The sequence below is a fragment of the Puntigrus tetrazona genome, chromosome 6 (genome assembly GCF_018831695.1).
Source record: "Puntigrus tetrazona isolate hp1 chromosome 6, ASM1883169v1, whole genome shotgun sequence".
Taxonomy (NCBI): domain Eukaryota; kingdom Metazoa; phylum Chordata; class Actinopteri; order Cypriniformes; family Cyprinidae; genus Puntigrus; species Puntigrus tetrazona.
Genome location: NC_056704.1, coordinates 23,649,595 through 23,670,372, shown reverse-complemented (window position 1 = coordinate 23,670,372; position 20,778 = coordinate 23,649,595). Strand labels below are relative to the sequence as shown.

General features: G+C 36.5%; 1 protein-coding gene and 1 pseudogene across 1 annotated transcript; both read left to right on the top strand.

Moving 5' to 3' along the window:
* Positions 1-20,778, top strand: part of LOC122347532 — a 663,620-nt pseudogene that overhangs the window by 127,928 nt on the left and 514,914 nt on the right.
* LOC122347542 (metabotropic glutamate receptor 8-like) lies at positions 13,921-17,184 on the top strand. Its single transcript, XM_043242904.1, has 3 exons — positions 13,921-14,132; positions 16,665-16,968; positions 17,086-17,184. Exons 1-2 carry the CDS (start codon positions 13,949-13,951, stop codon positions 16,712-16,714), a joined length of 234 nt encoding a protein of 77 aa, XP_043098839.1. The 5' UTR covers positions 13,921-13,948; the 3' UTR covers positions 16,715-16,968; positions 17,086-17,184.

Sequence of the window (20,778 nt, the reverse complement as noted above, 5' to 3'; positions counted from 1 at the left end):
TAATGATTATGGCAATTACACTGTACAATTAGTGGTGTTGAATTAACAACTGCAATTCTGAAGTAATTTTGCTTCATGAGCTGATGGAAATTAACTGTCAATACGTACGATGTTGGCATCTAATGCTGATTTATAATAATGTTTTATAGTTTGAGATCGTGTAAATATTTCATTGTTATTATTATTATTATTATTATTATTATTATTATTATTATTATTATTATAAAGGAATTTATGCATTTTAGAGCATAGATGCATGTGGGGTTTTTTTTTATAAATGTTTACAAATTATGTTCTTTTTGAACTTTCCGTTCATCAAAAAATTTCTGTTTAGGTGATTGTTATTAGTTGTTGTTATTATTATTAATAATAAAAATAATAATAATAATAAAGGTTTTTGAGCAGCAAATCAGCATTTTAGAGTGAATTTTTGAAGGATAATGCAACACTGAAGACTGGAGGAAATAATGATGCTATTCCTTTTTATTAAATATATTATTTGTGAAATAAATTTGTAAGCATAAAATCTTTTAAATAGCATTAAATGATCATTAAATAATCATAACAAACCTAAGCTTTTTAAATATGATATGTTATCTTATATTATATTATTTTACCATAGTTTGTCTAAAACTATCACTCTGATTGACAGATTCTGGAGTTGGATGGCACGCATGCATTGAAAAAACTATTTAATGCACAGGCCAGTTTCAAGTCAGTTTAATCACTGTTCTGTATCAATGTGCTGCTTAACTAGTGCACACAAGGCCACTGGAGACAAAGAGAGAGAAAAAGAAAAATAGTCTACGTACATCAATATATTATATTCGTCAGCATGACAGGAAAAGTCTGGGTGTAAACACAGCTTTATCGCTTGAATAGAGTAATTCAGATGCAGTGCGACAATTTACTAATTTATCAACTAACTCTATAGATAATTATTTTTCAAATAAATGCTATAATTAATTTAAATCTGATCTACCACACCATCTCATCTGAGTGTCTAATTTGTAGTATGTAAGAATGCTAGCGCTAATGAGCAGTATCTGACGAAAAAATATTCTTCCGTCAAATATAGCTGAAAACATCATTAACAGCTTTAACTTGTCAATGCAGGAAAAGTGACCGATAAGCGAGATAACGGGAGGTTAGTTGTGCATCAAACTATTTTAATGCATTTAGTTTAAACGGTTAATGCTAAGCTTTAGCTGTCTCTTTTAATCAGGTCTTTCCCACTACTGCTGACAGTTTGGCCACGCATACACTGTAATTTTTCGGTAGCTATCGCTTTCTGAAATGATCGCCTCGCGGTGTAGACAAAGAACCTTCACTCCCGCGTCTGTCGTGACTGACACAGAGGAAACCATAGCAGCGTACTGTAACTATCAAAACAATGGAAGCTCCGGGTATTTTGTTTTAGCTTCTGCTGATGAGATGCGCAGATACAGACGTGAGGCGTGATAACATCACCGCCAAACCGCACTAAGCCGCTATCGGCAGGAAGCGCCCTTGTAACATTTCTGCAAGTAAATTTAAATCCTCAAGCTGAATTCGGTCCCTACGCACTACCGCACAACATTTCTTAAATGCAGGTTGTCACTACATAGATTTCATGGAGTTCAATTCGATAACATGAGATGTGGTTGTCAGTTCTAGAAAATTACTGAACTGTGTGCGGTGTACTGAAATTGGGATTAAGCACTAAAAAGGTGAGCAGACAAATGCAGTGTGTACGTGGCCTTTTCCTTGATCCTAATTCACTCTCACAATATGCTCCTTTGTTAAACTTGTTTATGTATTTTATTGAGAACATTTTTAATTTCAATTTCATTTTACTAACGGATTCTACAAACTCTGGAAATAACAAGTACTTTTGACATTTACCGGAATATTTCTGCCGCTTGTTTTGTCTATAGATGAATGCCATGCAGTGGCGCGCGGAGACTCATCATTTTTAGCGTCTGTATGCAGCCTGCCCCCCGTCAGGACCGGGCGAAATGGAAGAAGGTTGTGAAGCGGGTGCCGTGCTGCTGGCACTCTGCGAGCGCTAAGTAGAGCTACCATTACCAGGCCAGCGAAGTTCGCGTGGCCAGCTTTTGCCATATGAGCAACGGCCAGATCAGAACCCGCACTGGCTGCAGCCAATCCCCATCATCAAGTTAGAGGGAGCACTTCGCTGTGGGCTGTAGTACCCGTCTTCGTCGCCATCCTGGGTATCCTGCGCCCGCACTTACTAACCATTGGTGGTGGCGGACGCGTCGTATGCTAACCGCCAATCACCAACGGAACGGCCTCGGCAGGGAAGTAGGTTATGTGCTGCTAACGGAATTTTCCTATGCTACGTCACCACGCTCCCCATGATAGCGACGCCTCGGAGTGGCTGTCTGCTCCTTCCGCAGGATCTTCCTGGGCCTGGGCATGTGTTTCAGCTTACGCCGCCTTTGCTCACCAAGACCAACCGCGATCCATCGGATCTTTGAGCAGGGCAGCCCGGTCGGTCGCTGCACTTAGCGGTTCATTAGTCCACGCCTCCAGCTAGTCATCACCTTCAGCCTGATCTCAGTTCAGTTAATGGGTGTGTTTGTGGTTTGTGGCCACCCACTGCACACCGCTGTGGATTACGGGCGAGCAGCGCACACAGGACCTCCGGAGAACGCCTGCTGGGTGCTCAAGTGTGACATCTGAGACCTGTCACTCATCTGCTCGCTGGGCTACAGCATCCTACTGATGGTCACGTGCACTGTTTACGCCAAATCAAGACCAGGAGTGCCGGGAGACCTTCAATGAAGCCAAGCCCATTGGATTTACCGCATGTACACCACCTGTATCATCTGGCTGGCCTTCATACCCATCTTCTTTGGGACCGCACAATCTGCAGAAGCGTGGTGAGTCTAGTTTTTTTCTAATAAGTGAATTTTTATTTCGCAACTGATAATGCTTTGAGATCATCAGCCTCACATCATACGACTTTACAGACAAAATGTTTTTTCTACCTATTGCATAGCTGCTGATTTGAATTTGTTGAGTTTTTGATATTGGTCCACATGCATGCCTTATACGAAAAAAAGTTTTAGGGTGGCGAGCAACCCTATTGTGATTGTTACAATGTCCAAAAATCTGCATTCTCCACTTAAAATTGCAGACCAGCAGACCAAAGTCATAGAGACTTGAAAATTGGATGAATAATAGTATTCTCACCATCTACAACATCACCAAGACTTGCTCAAATCTGGGTCTGACGGGAGCACTACAGAAATCAAAAGTAGCAAATCACTCCTAACTCATAACTAAAACTGTTAGTTGCAGGTTTAGGTCTATTATGTTGTAAGAATCCTTGGCATACACTCCTCAGATTTTGGATTTTTTTTTTGTAAACCAGTCCGCCCAATCTGAAACAAAACAGTGCATAAAAGTTTTCTTGATTCGGATTAACAAAACATTTCTAAATCAAGTTGACATTTCATTGTCGATCAAAAATGTTTAAAGCGAGGGGCCCACAGTTACTTTAACAGCTATAATTCTCCTGAATGGAATGAGATTTTTAACCAAACTCAGAACTCATACAAATAAAATCAATCTTTGTAAAATTATTCAAATTGGGAGTTCGATCACTTGGTGGCACTACAACAGGAGAAAAACATGAAAACGGCTTCTTTAACTAGGCAACCTTTACTTTTTCTAAGCTCATCATTTGTCCAGTGTTCACCAAAATTGATACACACGAACAGAAAGATCTTTCTGGTAGACCCAACCATCAGATAACACACAAGTGAATTTGACAGAGACAATTAAAATGGACATGAAACTCCATCTCCTCAATGCTTTATTCAACTAAATTCAAGTTTATTTGTATAGCGTTTTTCATCATACAAATGGTTGCAAAGCACTTTGAACTGGAAATTTTACATTTCTACATTATATTTAGGGGTAAGTTGTTAGTGATGACTTCGGCAGAAACCCACAGTAAAAAGCACGCAGCTGGTCACAAATTACACTTAATCAAACAGACGGTAAAGATTATTGACTGCTATGGTTATATGTTGCGATTAAACTCAGAAGATAAACAATTTGCTTATCTTATATGTTGTTACATGGTTAGTACCATCGTGTTCAGAACAAAACTTAATTATGACAGCCATGGCCTGAGGTTACCTGCACAGTTTTGGCACAGTGCCACCTAGTGGTCAGGAGATATGATAACTCATTAGATCATTAAATATTAAAAATAAAAATAAAAGGAAAAAAAACATGTCACTGATTTGTCTCACCTTTTTTAAAATAACTTATGCATTACATTCAGTGTTTGATAATGCAGTGTTTAGCTGTTTTTAATCATATCACATTCTGTTCAGTAGATTCATTAGTTTATATTACAACTTAATATGAATCTTATTATAATTCCTATTTTACAGCATTTTATACTAACACATAGTCCTAGTGTCTTTACTTCATTGTCTATCTTTATCTAGCATTATGTCGCATGATGAAGTGAACAGATGAGGATCATCTATATCCTCTCTTCTCTGGCAGCTCTATCAGAACACAGTCCTTGTTAGATTTTTAGGTCTTGCATCAAAAACAAGCCTCATCTAAGAGATGCTCATTATCAGGTATACAGAGATGATCAAACATGACCCAGAGGAATAGTGCTGCTGTTAATGGGCCATAAATAGAGCGCGCTGCCTCTGTCAGTCCAGGCCAGTGTGGGTCTTATAATGTTGATGACTTCAGTGGTGGTCTGCAGGCTGTAGGCTGAGACCTCTGTTCTTTCTGCACCAGGATGTATTTCGGTCCAGTGCTCATTAGTCCTGCCGAGAGAAGCCAGGATTAAAAACACTGTCTTCTCTGTATGTCCTAATGTCTGTGACATGTGTTGAGATTTCCTCCTGCAAGGATTTGCTGTCAGATATTGATGTCAAATGTTATGTTAAAGGACAAATTGAGCAAAAATGGAAGATTGAAAGCAATGCTCATTAGGAATTCATCTCTAAGAGCTCGACAACATGATTTTCTCAAGATATAACAGCTAGAGATGGAGTTGAACTTGTTGACCTAAATGCTTTCTGTTAGCATAGATGGTTCTCTCTATATATTTATATATATTTTTGCACAGACGGGCGCTCTGGAATACCTTATTTTGGATGTTTAATGACGTTTCTGAAGTTTTATTGAATGATGACTTTAAACTGTATAACTGACTGAGACATCTTAGCATGTTTCATGTCTGCTATCACTTCATTGCCTATTTTCCTCTCATATAATAAATAAATATATGATGTTTGTTTCTTCATTTATTTGGTAAGACGCCAGGTATTATGTGGGATAATGTGCAGTCAGCTGGTCATTGTCATAAAATAAAATAAATCCTACGCCAGGGTGATTAAAAGACTCTTCTGCTCTCCCTGTAATGTAACGTGATGATTTATATTGTGCTTAAATTAAATAAATAACATTTATGTTGTCATAATGATACAAAGGCATTAAATTATTAAAATAGTAACAGTTTTTTTTTTTTTTTGATACCAAGTAATGCATTAAATAAATATATATGTGTGTGTGTGTGTGTATAATATATGTATATGTATTTATTTATTAGTGATTTATTGATTGCATCCAAAGTAAAGGTTTTTCTATAAATAATATAATATAAAATATAACAACATGACTATAGCAATGTATACACAGTTAGTTTAAAAAATAATAAAGTAATAAAATACTCTTTTTACTCTTTAAATGTCCACAGACCCCAGTTTGAAAATCCTGCACTGAGCGTGAATCTTTCTCATCTCAACTATTGAACTTTCTCATCAACTTCTCATTAAAGCGAATAAATCCCTAGTGATGGTGTCCTAAGCGGTCGCTTGTGCAGCGTAATGCTTTGACCTGGCACTGCTGTTGGGTTTATTTTGCTATAATGACCAACTGGCTATTTGTTATCCCACTACCAATTTTGTTTGATCATATTTTCCCTGCTGAAAGGATATTTCCTAGCATGCCATCATTTTGTGATTGTGTGTTTATGTTTACAACATGTAGTAACCTTACAGCTTTAATAGCATTGGATTTTTAACACCAGTGCTATGTTTTGTCTCTAGTGCTACTGCTGAGCAGAGACATTTTGAAAGGCAACACACCTGTGAGAAGCCTGGCATGTTATCGAATCCAGTTGTGCATGCAACACAGAATTAGCTCGTGGAGCGATTCAATGTAGTAATTAGCAAAAGGAATTGAAGCACATTGACATTGATTGAATTGGCATTTTCCTACTTAAAATGTTCCAGGCATGTGACGTGCATGAGGCTCATTACAATGGATTATCCCTTGGATAGTTTCCCTTGCAGACAAAAATACTGCTAATCAACTCAATGGTCTGTAATCCATTGTGCCAACCTATTGAAAATGGCAGAGAGGGGGTTAACGGTTTCAAATACACCACAGTATGTGTTTTGAATGCAGCAAATGATAAACCTTTAGGTACCTAGGTTTTTTTTTTTTTTGTCCTTGAAACTACAGAATGTACAATATGTGAGTATGAATTTAAAGTTAACAATTTGTTTAAGAACATGTCATGGGTCAGACTTGAACCTGGGTTATCCGCATGAGCACCGTGGACTTAATGCATCTGCATTACATGCACAAATCACCTCACCTTATTAACATATAGATGGTTTTGCTTCCTGATCATTTTAATCACCTCAAGCCATCCAAGATGTGTATGACTTTTTGTTTCTTCAGCCAAATATGAATTAATAATTTGGAGGGCAACATTCCAGGATTTTTCTTCATCTAATCTTGAGTGAACAGGACTCAGCATAGACCATTTCTGACGGTCCAAAATCAATATTTGGGCAGCATTAACATAATTTCTTACACAACCCCAACCAACAGTTAATGTTCTTCTCTAGCAAAACGATAAGTCGTTTTTAAAATGAAAATGAAAAATCGTGATACTTTTCACCTACAAATGCTCGCTTCATGCACATAGCTCCAGTTTAGTTCACAAGCTCTTGAGTAAAGTGTTAGGCTGCATGATAAATCGAAAATGAAATATTAACCTAGATTAGACAGAAGCTCTGATTATAATGCAGATTTTTTTAGTAAAGTACAGTTCTGTGATCAGTAGTACATTGGCATAGCCCTTATTAGTAATCGACATAGCTCTTATCACTGCTTTTAATACTATAAAATATGTTACGTGTCTGTATAAGATTTATTTGAAACACTGACTGACGTTATGAAGTGAGTTTGGTGTAAAATATGTTGCTAAATGTGATATTTTCACATGCTTTCAGAAGAAACAGCATTTACTATACATAGCCATATTTCTCTGAGAAGCTTCTCAAACAGCTGTCATTATCCAGAACGATTTCTTAAATTTTCATTTTTAAATTTTATTATTTTTTTCCCGTAGTTTGTCAGAAATGCTGTTCCACCTGAAAACAGGTGACGGATATTTACTACTAATCAAAGAACTGGCTTTACTGAGAAAATTGTTTACATGACAACAATATACAAAAAAAGTAAAAGTGTTTTTGGAAAATTTTCATGTACAGACGACAACATTGGTCCAAAATTTCCATGTTCACTTGGAAACACAAAACTATCTAAAAAGCTGTATTATGTATGCACAAATACAGTCGTACCATTAAATGCTTACGATGGGAAAAAAGTTCATTTTTTAGTACATTGTTGTCATGTAAACATATCCAAAGAAAGCAGAAAGGAGAGGTTTTCTAAAACATGCACTTTGAAACCCATTTTCAAAAGTTTGTGTTTTAGGTTTTTTGGGGTATAACATCCCCCTTAGGAATGACACAGTTAAGCTTTGAACTTTGATTAAAACACTAAACTCTTAATGTGCAATCACATCTGCTGTTGTTCAGTAGTTCTTTGCCAGCAAAATGCAGGTAATTTTAATTGGGGATACTTTCAGGAAAAAATGTAATCCGTGGCAAATTTCGCAAGTAACATGTTCATGTTGACCAACAGCAAGCTGTTTGGTTTGAAAGCGACTTTGTGAACTGTGCTTCTACATCGCTTCACTATTAAAAACAGACGATGGATCATTTTGCCTATAAAACTTCTGCTGCACGGGATGCACTTTAAAGTGCAAAAACCTTACATTAGATTTGCACAAGTTCAACTTGTCTTTCAATAGTGCAACTTGTCAAGACTTTGTGCCTGTTTGCATGCAGCGTATTTCTGGCTATCAAAATGTAAGGAGTTTCCCATCATACTTGTTTAATTATACAGTTTTTCATTTAGATGCAGTGCCATTTAGCCTGATTTTACATAATGTTTTAGATTAGTAAATTATCAAGCTTTTAACCTATATATAGTACAAAATGTCAAAATCTTCCTCTCAGCTTTTCCAGTGTTTAATTATCATCTGCTAGATAGCATATCTCAGTCAGATTAGCATAAGTGAGTTATGATAGGCTATTTTTACTCAGCGAGGTGGCTTCTCATACACGAGGGATTAGCGGAACTGCAGAATTTAACATAAAAGCACTCTAGCATTCATTTTGAGAAACAAACACTATGAAAACAAACGTTGTGGTAAACAGCTGGCCCTCGGGTGGTATTAAATTAAAAGTTACGTAAAAGAGGAAATTGTTTCAAATCAGACCGTTTTTTCATTCCTCCGCATGACAAAAGAGTCCAAATGGAAAGAAACTGCCGAGCGTATTTCCCGTTTCCTTATCTCTCCCGGGCTTATTTCTTTCTGCCTCACTGATGTTAAAAAGATTATTGCAATGAGCAAAGCGCAATATGAGGACACAGATATGAGTATTTTATTGAGGCATGTCTCTCTTATTCACATCTCCTCACTCTGTGCTCATTAAAACTCAGAAGTTTCTTTACAGCTGCATGGCGTGTAATTTGAACCTTTGCGCCTCCTCGCTTTCTGCTCATTTTCTGCATTAACAGTCCTGTTTCTTCAGCGCACTTGTGCATTTCCTCATTGAAGGAGCCGATTGTACATTAGCATTGGGATTGCTTGCGTTAAACGCCCTGGAGTGAGAAAAGGAACTATACCAATTGGTTTTTCTGTCAGTACCCTCACTTTGCATTGCAGTGCAGTTGAATAGAGGGGAACAGATGAAAAGATGAGGAAGGATGCCTGCGAGGGTAATTAGAGTTAGATGAGTCATCTGCAGTTTTACGGACATTTTGAATGAGTTCCAGTTTATATATAGTTGGTTGTGTTTATTCTGTTCACCGCCTGCATGCTGTGGCATTGATTTTTAAACCACTTAAGCTCCCCAAAGATCTTTAGTTAAATGGAGTTTACTTCTTCGTACTGCTTTTTGAGAGTGTGTTTTCTTTTTTTTTTTTTTTTTTTTTTTTACCCCTGCTGTTTTGGTGCTGCTCACTGACGCTGTGAATTACAATAGGCACATAAAAATATAAAACACACTCAAATGCTTTTCAGGATTCACACGATAGGTTATGCCGTATACTCCTGATGTATATGTGCTAATTTTGCTCCAGATATATAAATTAAGCAGCATTCATTTGAATTTAAAGTTTTTCTGCAGAGATCGCATGGCTTTGTGCTTGATTTCATGCACCTGTTATCAATGGTGTAGCTGAAATAGCCTTCATTTACATTTATTCATTTGGCGATGACACTTTTATCAACGGCAGTGACGAACAAATGAGGAATGCTTGCTAAAATCGTTTCATCCCGCTGTAGTAACATTGGAAGTGTGTTCAAAAGAAAGAGTCTAGAGATGGAGGTAGGACATTGGAAGAAACAGGCTGGCAAATAAAAGGAAAAGCTTTCGTTAACCCTAACCAAAATCAACTGGTTACTACACTCTCGCTATAAAAAAACATGGTTAATTTTTGTAATCGTAGAGTCTGCTTAAGTTGGCAACACTGCTTATTGATTGACAGTCAAAAACACTGGAGAGAGTAAGAACAGCTTTTGTCTACATTGAAAAGAGATTGTGTGAGGGAGTTGGAAAGATAAACGCAACATTTTTACAGTTATAATAAGGTCATGTGATTGACTGTAGCATATGTTAAGCATTCGCTTTCAAAACTGAAGTATTCTTTGGGCTAAAGAAATAGTAAACTAATCATAGAGATTTCTTTTTGTGCAGTTAGCACTATGCTAAGGTAATAGGCCGAGCTGTTAGCTTGCTAATGGCTAACTGAAACACAAAGAAATGGAAATGTTTATTTGAACCATTTTTCAGATTCTAGAATTAGTTTCTGTCACACTGTATGATGTTATATACAGTATATGGAGCTCTAAAGGAACATATTAATGAGAAAATAATGAGATAGAAAGAAAATTACATTTCAGTGCTTTTGAGTTTTCTCTCACAAAACTTTTGTGTTCCTCTGAGATCTTTAGGTTCTTTTCATTTCCCCAAGAAACTTTTAGTTTCCTTCAGTGGAAACTCGCACTGCATCTCTATATTCTCCCTTTATCAGGAAACCAAACATGCATAACTCCAAGACTATGCACTATATGGACGCAGTGTCTTATTCTCTTTCTCAGGGAACCATGGTAACATGCGTGACCCGAGATGTCCTGCTTTTTGTTCTACTCAGAGGGGTTCTCATACTAAATGTTTGCATTCCTCTGAGAAAATTAGCACTTTGCTCTCAAACCTTTGTGAAGAAAATAATATGAGCTTAGAGGAAAAACTTTATTTCAGTGCCTTTGTGAGGAAACAACGTTTCTTGGGAATGCAATACTTTTTGCAAGTGAACTCAAAAACATAGAAATATAATTTTTCCTCCAGTCTCATATTCTTCCCATCACCACGTCCCCTTAGGGGCTCCATAGATATATGACATTTGACATGACATGAAAAAATATAAAAGTCTTCTTGAAAGCAAGTCATTCAGCAGCCATTTAGAACATCACGAGGCAACTATTTCCCAAATTATCAGCTTCTTCAGCATAAATCAGAATACATTTTCTACATTGATGACAAAAAAGCGATCTTAAATCAACCTAAGCTACTTCACCGGTTTTTGATGGTCTCACAGCTTAGCAGGACTAGCTGGTATTTTCAGGCAATACAAATGGTCTCCCAGTCTGGACACTCCAGATAAAATACATAACCATTCTCGAAAGAAACGTTAAAAGCCATTAAACCCCTTTGCTTGTTTAATTAAAATGCAGTACTTCTTTTGCAACAGCTGCTATAGTACATTCTCCATTTTCATTTTCATCGAGCGTCATTCCTTGTAGCGCCAGGCGTTATGGAGACTTGCACAAAAGAGTGGTAGCAGGGTCACAAGGTTAGACTTGAATTTAAATTGCAATTCAAAGGGAGATTCAGCGAGAATTGTGCGACTCAAATCTCCTTGACAGGATGGCAGCGCCTGTTGTTTCAGAGAGACAGTACATGAAATCCTCTGCTGATGTGTTTACCTCTTTGCCCACGTCAGTACTAGGCAATACAGTTAATTTGATTTCAGTCTCATCTAAGCAGTAGTACGGAGGACACCTCCTGCAGTGCTCTAGATTCTCCTCTCTGACCTAAAACCTGGGCTCATTCATTCTCAGCACCCCATTTCTCTTAATATAAACGTGAATAGCTTTATCATCTGCTTCCTCCACAGCAGGCATATGTTATCATTTACTGCTCGTTAGCTTACTGATCACTCGCACTCTGCTGGTAAGGGAAAGCAGTAATATATTTGTTAGCGAGGTTAGCCATTCATCAAACTCTCAGACGTGGGCAAGGATGAATCGACTTTTAAATTGTCTTGCTCGGGCGTGTGGTTGCATCCTAGGTTCAGGTTTTGTGAATCTGCAAACGTTAGCATTATTTAAATCAGATATGACTGAGTGCGCCAAAATGGAGTCAGACCTGATCTTGAGGTGCATTCAAACTTAAAAATCCACTAACGTAATAATATTAGTAATAACTCGTCACTTGTTGCTATCTAGCTTACATTAGCATAGAACAGTGAAATTTTGTTGGTGAACAAATTAAACAAAATGCAGAACTTCCTATAGGCTTCATGAAGAAGTTATTTTTTTAAATGAATTCCAAGATGTTAGTAAAAATGTTCATAGGTACAATATTAAAGATTTCTTAAGAAGTTCCTAGGCCTGTTTCTACTGGTGTATTTTTGTTGTTAAAATGGAGATTTAAAATGTAAATGTGAAATCTCCATCTACACTACACAAACTAAAACGCTTGTCACGTGACCATTTATGCAATCATAGATATTGAGTACAACAACGAGCATGATGGTATTGTTTCCACGGTTGTCAATGATACACAGAGTGAATATGGGCAGCCACGCCATTGTTTTCAAAAAAGTCTCTGAAAAAGCACTGAAACACAAGCCAGTAGTTCTGAGTCTGCAGTGTTCTCAGTTTTCGTCCTGAATGTCAAACAACCGTCTAACACTAAAAACAACTGCCTTGTAACCACCAGGGCTACTTTTAATATATATTTTGTTTCAGATTTCATTAGTTTACTTAATTTTAGTAACTTATTCTAAATACTTTTGGAATACTTGTCTCTTGTTTTTATGTTAACCACCTCTAAACAAAAAATGGGTGATGTGAATACATTTAAAACCATTTAATAATGCATAAATAAAGCTATGGTTTTAAATATGAAACTAAAACCACCAGTAGGTGGTGAAAATCATTGTCTTAAAGTAAGAGTCATGAAATCATTGTTCATTTAAAAGGACTGATTCATTCAAGAATCAAGCATAAGTTTTATTAATGAAACTGAATCATTCCACCTGATTTGTTTAAAACACAAACCAAATGTTGCTTACAGATGCACAATTTTGATGTGGATTTATTTTAAAGGTATTCTAATGATGTCAATCCCAACCAGATTAGTTTAAGACCGGTTATATGGATTCATTTTTGTTTGCATTATGGAGCAATTCGGACAGCACTGTTCTTTTAAGTCACTAAATATCAACTTTTGTTATGAATTGCACAAAATCAGCATCGCATTTGCAATCGCTCGAATATTCAGCTAAACAGCAGTCTTCTTTGTTGACTGATATTGCTCAACCATGGGCGGCACTAGGAGGGGGCTAGCTGGTGCTTCAGCACCCCAGAAAGGCCAAAGCACCCCCAGAAATAAAGAAGAAGAAGAAAAACATTTCACTTCTCACAATAGATTGTTTCCTTGTTCCAAGTATATTCCGCCTGACTAAAAACACTAGTAAACTAGACACATGTTCATATTAAATTAATTAATATAATTACGTACTAACCCCTTTAATATAAGCAATACTTGCATATTATTGCCTGTTCTGCGCTTCAAAGCTTTGCAGCAAAGCACCTGCAAAAACAATATTTACCAATTATTGCCCCAGTTCCCCTGACAACGATCTAGCACCCTCAGCGCCAAAATTCAAAAACAGTTAACATTTCCAATCATTTTACATCAATATCAAACATCAAATCTAAGTCATTGCTTTGGTAATCTAAAATGCTTTCTGATGTAAGTGTAATTTGATTACCGCACATTTAAAATGTAACTAAAATGAAATACTCACGTTACTCATATTTTGTAATTCAATTACAGCACGTTACAACGTTACGTGTGTTTACACTCCCAGCCCACCTGCTGCAATGAGCAAATCAAACATTTCATTTTGCTGTAGTTATATATGTGGACAAGCACCACTTCAGAGAAATGTACAAATCTAGTTGCTTTGGCCTTGGTTGCATGAGTGGAAAATAAAAGTCACATCGAAGGTGAAGAAATTTATTTTAAATAAAGATTAAGAAAACAAGTGTAGCTGTAGCTCAGGGACATTTATAAGCACGAATTATTATTATTATTTTTAGTTACACTAGAACTTTTCTTAGAGCAACGCTGTTTTGTCACCCATACTGCCATTGATATCGCCTTCTCCTTTTCTCCCCAGATGTACATTCAGACGCCACACTGACCGCTCTCTGAGCCTGAGTGCGTCCGTGTCTCTGGGGATGCTCTACATGCCCAAAGTCTACATCATTATCATGCACCCAGAGCAGAACGTGCCCAAACGCAAGCGCAGCTTCAAGGCCATCGTCACCGCTGCCACCATGACAAACAAGCTCAGCCAGCTGGCCAGCGAACGGCCCAATGGAGAGGTGAAAACCGAGCTCTGTGAAAGCGTGGACAATAGCAGTGAGTACAGACGTCTTCTCTATCAAACACAGGTTGTTAATGTTAGCGTGCTTCCTTCATTTAATTAAACATGCAATGCATGTATTTAAAAGTTTCTATCAAAATTCATTCCGAGATTAAAATAAAAATCAAGGTTATAATAATCTCTTGATATCATAAAGATAGCCTCAAAAGCGCTTCATTACAAGGCAGAAATTCTTGAAAAGAAAACCTTTGGCTTAATATTTTATCATGGTTCTCAACCTCCAGGCTCTCCATTGCCCACAAGATGCTGGAACATCCAACACTCCTAGTTTATGTAAATTCAATTTCAGGATTTTAGATGTTTTGAGAGCCAAATGTTCTTCAAGGTTGCCCTTCCTTTTAACCAGTGAATTTGCATGAAATTCATCATTCATGATTAACTGGATAAAGGATATTTTTTCTAAAATATTTTTCACTCATAATTTCTACCTGGTAAAATATTTTAAAACTTTCTAGAGAACTGTACATTCATTATAAACTACACATGGACTTTTAAATACTCTAGGACTGTAGGATCCCTTACTATTCAAAAAATTTTACTTATTTTTTTATTATTTGAATGTTTTTTCTCACTTGATCTTATTCTAAATCCCTTTAAGCCATCTTGAGGCCCCCATCTGAGGACCACTGTCTCAGAAATGTAAAAATGTATTTTATAAATCACATATATTTTTAAATTGCATTACATATAATTTTTTTCATATACTTATACTTCCTAATGCGCTATAGCCGCACTTCCCCAAAAACCTTACATTTACAAATTAATAAGTCAACATATTTGTAAAAAAGCTTATTCAATAATGCTTAATTTTGGTTACGCTATATGACACATCTAGAGCCATTTAAACAAAACAGGTGTGAAAATAAATGATACAGCGGTTTGTTAAAACCAACATAAACTAATGTATTTAGTTTCCCTTACACAGTGTGTCATTGACCCACACGTATCGCATTCATTTATTTAAAAAAGTAAACGCATAGCATATTATGAACCGAAATGTCATTCTTGGGTGAACTATTCATTTAACGCTGGCTTAGCTGTTAATGAACCGATATTTGCATCGCTTACTCTCTTTGGTATTTATCTTGTCATCTGAAGCTTTTTATTGTGAGGAAATGGAGCAGATAAGGATGCATTCACTAGAGTATCATTGCTAATTCATTAGCTATGCCGCCTGCATTGTCTAACGCTAGATGTTTGATTCGCGTGTCGTATAAAATGACGTCCGAGGGAATCTGAATCGCTGGCTGCAAGCTCATGGCAGCAGATTGTATTTCAGCAGCCAGTGCGGTGTGTCACCTTTTACACGAGGGATCCGATCATTAACCAGGGCAAGGGCAGCACGCGCAGGTCCGGAGCACTGTGTAAAAGCAATGCAAATATTCAGACCCTCACTAATGTGCCGTGACCCTTCTGCTAAAGGGCTCCAACACTGGGCCAGTTTGTAATGAGAGTCAAATGCGGCATGTAATGAATAAGCAGAGAATGCCATTTCGAGGACAAACACGTTTTGGTGTTTCTCGGTATGTTTAATCTGTGTGCTGTAAACGCTGCATTACCTTGCCTGTTTAAGCAGCATTAAACATGCTAATAAGTACCGCGAGTCAGCTCTGCACAGGTACCGGCATTTCTCACAATTCTTAACATGTTAAATTCGCATTAATTCATTTTTGCTTGCAATAAGAGGTGCATTGTTTGTTTATGATAGTGGAACGGAGTATGAACTTTTTCAAACTAAGCAGCTTTCTGCTGGTAAAATGTTTGGTTTAGGCAACCTCAATGTAAATACATGATTATTATGCAAAATTTCACTTTAGGAGATTAATATTTAGCCCAAAAATTAAATAATTTACTGAACCTGATGTTCGTCAAAAACCCTGAACACTGTGAATGCACTATGGAAAATATGTAATAACTCATTTAGTGCAATAAAAATATATATAATTCAGATCAGTTTTCATAAATTGGTCCAAACAATGCATTAAAAAAGCGATTTGTCGCACAAAGCTATTTAAAGACTTGTGTACGAGTCATATGAGCCATGTTTACTTTTTTTTTTTTTTTTTAGGGCCTTCACTTTTAGATAACACTGTGAGTAGATATTCTTGAAAAATTCACCTTTTAAAGAAAGAAATTCACAGTCATTTCTAACAACAAAAGGGTGAACAATGGCAGAAAGTACAGGTGCATATTCTCTGTTAGCAAAAATTGAGTAATGTCTCAAATAAGTGTTCGTTCTGATTTTATTTAATTGCCTTGAATCTTACAATCCTTATAATGACTTTTGAGAAATGTCACAGCATAGTCCTTTTCTGCGAAAAAGAGCGTTATTATTTTCTCAATTGTTTCATGCCACTTTTGAATGAAAGCAAGCAAAAAATCATTTTCAAGCCGTGAAATGAAGTGGAAATCAGAATCAAACCCAATTAACTCGGTATACCACAATTGGTTGTTGTTTTTCTTTCCGTTATACTGCTGTTTCTTTAACCGGCTATTTTCTTTTTCAGCACCGTCCACAAAAACAACCTACGCCAGCTACACCAATCATGCCATATGAGCGCGCATCCTGAAAACGGTTTGGCATGGACCTGGCTGGCTCCGACAAAACAGGATCCAATGACTGAAAACCAAGCATGAGACATCAGTGTTGTTTGTGGACAAGAGGATGGACTCTTGGACTTTTTTTTTTTTTTTTCTGGATATTTTATAAGAAAGCCTAGGCGGCCATCCAAAAAAAAAAAAAAAAAAAAAAAGAGGAGACAAAGCTGTCATTTACGTGGGCAGCCCATAAAATGAGACACTGGAAAAAGGGTAAGAGAAAAATACTAAGTTTAAAGAAACAAAACCAATATTGAGTCGACCATGTTACATGTTATTCTAATTGTAAGTATTTTGTGGTTGTGAAAATTTTTCATTCTTGTCCCACAGTGTCAGACCTGCATTGGAAAATGCGTTTGTCTCTTGTATTGGCTACTCTGGTCTATAACCTCGGGTTGTGAGTGTGCAAATGCCATGGTTGAAGCATGCGATTAAATTTTTATACAAATAATTTATTTATAATAAAGGAATGTTTTTGAAATGTGGAGGGTTCTTGGGTTATTTTTTGGGATGAAACTTGCAATAGGAAATTCACATTGCGGTCTTAAAAATGAAGGATCAAGCTAAGTGACAGAAGGACAATCAAAGAACATTTGAGCGATTTCAACTTTTTAAAGTTATAGAACCTTTTTCGCACTTTAAAGAATCTTTTGTTCAATTAAAAATTCTTAATGAAACCAGCGATGGCGTATAACTTTTATTTTTACCAGTGTAGGGCTGTAACTAATGCTTATTTTGATAATCGTTAATCTGTTGATTATCTCTCAGTTATTGTATTAACAATTAAAAAGCTAAATTAAACTTACAGCAACAAATAATTCATAAGTCTTACATTTCAGTCAGCATTGCTGTGTTTAATTTCACTTGATTTTATTCATTTCTTATAGACATCAGAAACATAAAAAAATCGAATTTGCATTTTCGAATATTCGAATCTTGATATAATGTAAATGACAAACGGCAAGGATTTTTATGTCTAATGGCACTTTATCTATTATTTTACTACAAGTTGTATGTTTCATGGTGTTTTTTAATATTATGTGTTGCTATTTAGGATAGATAGACCCAGGTCGTTGCTTTGATTTGTAAAAAGAGCGCATAAATAAATAATGATAATATAAATAATGTAACGTAAATAATATATTTCTAAATGTTCAGTGCTAGAAAGTAAGCCATGCAAGTCTGAAATGATACGAGGGCTGCAAAATGATAATAGTTTCACAAGCAGCATGTTTAATTCGCTAAAAAATAAGCATTTTAAAGACCGAAAAAAATGTGTGTCATACATGCATTTTCTGTTCAGGTGAGTCTAGACATTTCCAGGTGAGTCTAGCATATAAAAATGCCAAGCTGGCAAGTTGGTATAATTTATGAGCTGAATCTGAGCAGGTGTACTGTGTTCCAAATATAGCAAACGTCCGTTTTTTTTTCCAGGGCAACACAAAATGTGTTATTTATTGCCATGCTGTAAAGCCTTCCTTGAATCTTAAAGCCTATTTTATTATGTAAGCAGCTCAAGACTGTCCAACTTTCCTTATCCTAGAAGAAGAGGAGTAAGTGTTGCACACAGCATTTTAAAAAGCCTTTACTGTCCACATAATTTCTTACACTTCCATCAAAATAACCTTTAACGTCCACTATGCCTCCCTCAATGTATTTTCAAAACATAAATGCAACTCATCTACGCGCCGACTCTGCAGCGGTTTCTACAAAGGATGTTTCGGATCCAGTCGGATGCCGTTAATTGGCTCTCTGACAGACACAAGATTCCTGCAACTAAACTACTTCCTTGTAACTATGTCTACTAAACCCAATTATCTCTCCTTAGAGCTTTTTCTCACTAATTACTGCCTCTCAGTTGCTATTTAAGACTCATGAGATATGGGGAAGCATTGATAACCAAAATAAACAGGCTGTTAAATATTTCTGGCACTTCAGATGTTTCCACAATGCACAGCTTGGTGGATGGCATCCTTCCTTTGACAGACACAGCACAACTGGCTGGAGTGCAAGAGTGAAATGGAGAAAATTGACCACGCGTTGACGATGATCAATATTTGCACCGTGAAGAGAGACGGGCGACAGACAACTTATACCTGTGGGAGGAACATCGATATACCGTAGCACTAAAAATGACAACTAAAATGGTTTATAAAGGATCCAAACGGTGTTTTGAGCACTTAAAAGCTTTTATTTATTATAGCTAGCTACTACAAAAATTGACTTTGAAATGCAATATTTCCTTTAAGGAGCTCACACTGCATCCTGTAGTAAACACAGCAGTGGAATCACATCTGTATGAAATGTTTATGTGGTGAAAGGTTTGAGTTTTATTAAAATGAACCATTTATTTGAATACTTTAAGACATTCAATGCTGCGGTTCAAATTTGGCGCATAAACATTAAATTAAATATTTTTTTATTGAATATCTATATTTCAATCTTTTTATTGAGGAAGGTTATATCGCAATAATTATAGTTATCGTTTTGTCGCCCAGCCCGACCTCAAAGTACAGTATATCTACTCCTGCATCCCCTCTTTGAAAACTGACACCCCCCAGGTTAGGAACCACTGCACTAAAGGAACCATCGTTACATACAGAACCCAAGACGTTCCCCTTTAAGAGAACGGGTACTGCATCCCCATGATGTCCACTAGAAGACACAGTTTGGGTTTTCCCTCAGGGGGAACTATGGTTGCACGCTAGCAGTGTGACAAGACCCTTATAACATGAGACGAGATTTTTAGACTTGCTTTAAATAAATCATCAATGATAAAATATATAGGGAAAATTTTTATTTCATTGAACAAAAACATTGGGAAAATGTAGGTGCATTTTGTAACCAACTTTATGAAACTTAGCTTCTATTTTAATAAATCACTTGCAACAACATGTGAACGCTGCAAAATAGTTTGCCACAAACTGTTGATAGTTTGCCACCTGTGTTCATTTGTCTATTCTTATTTATATATTCATTCAAACATATTTGTTCATTTATTCGTTTGACAGCCCACTATGTGAGATTGACTGCAATAAGGTACGTTCTTTTCAAGTTATAATCATAGTACACTAATAAATGATTTTTAGAAACAAAAGGTTTCATTTTAATTCATCAAGTTACTTCATGATTCTTTGTGTAATTCTATACATTTTACTAGAAAATTTGTCATGTTATACTCATAGGGAATAATCAATCTGATTATGTCTTAGACACTTACACAATATACTTACAGGTGCATCAGAGAACGCTGTGAATCCATCGACTTTACTGGGGAGTATAGGACGTAGAGGATAAATGAAAAAAAGCAGAAAAGCTGCTGCCATGAAGTCTGCTTTTTTTAACTATGCCAACCCCAATTGATTCACATGCAATGAGGGAGGCTAATTGATCACAAAATCCGTTTCTTTCAAGCCTGAAAGCGAAGAGTGATTCTGGGTAAAGACGTTTTTTTTTTGTTTTTTTAATCTGCAGCCTTTCTATGGGATCAATTTGCCCATTGACCTAGACACAGAAGTCCCAGAAGGCCTTGTCTTTGTGCGGCAACTGTAAGGGCTTTGCTCTGGTGAGGATATCTCATTTGTACAACTTTTCCTTTCTTCCCAAGCAACCTTTCGTTTAAATTTATTCAGATCTATACTCTATGAAGTAATGCTTTATTCAGCAATAATTAGCTACTGCTGTGCTGCTTTTTTTTGAGCTCATAATTACATTAAGTATAGACCTTATAGACAACTTGCTGTTTCAATTTACCACTTACAGAGTGTTCTGCCACAATTTTATCAAATAGTGCAGACAGCAAACAAAAACGCAGATTACGCATCATCAATATTTGGACTGAACGGCCATCAGCTCAGGAAGAAAGACATTTTTCATATTTTTTCACTTTGTACAACCGTGTATAGCAGCAGAACTAATGATCTCTGAAAAGACTTAAAATCACACTGTCAAATTTATCAACAGATTCTATCACAAAAAGCTAAATATATTATATATACGGCATGCTTTTTGGTGGTTGCAAAG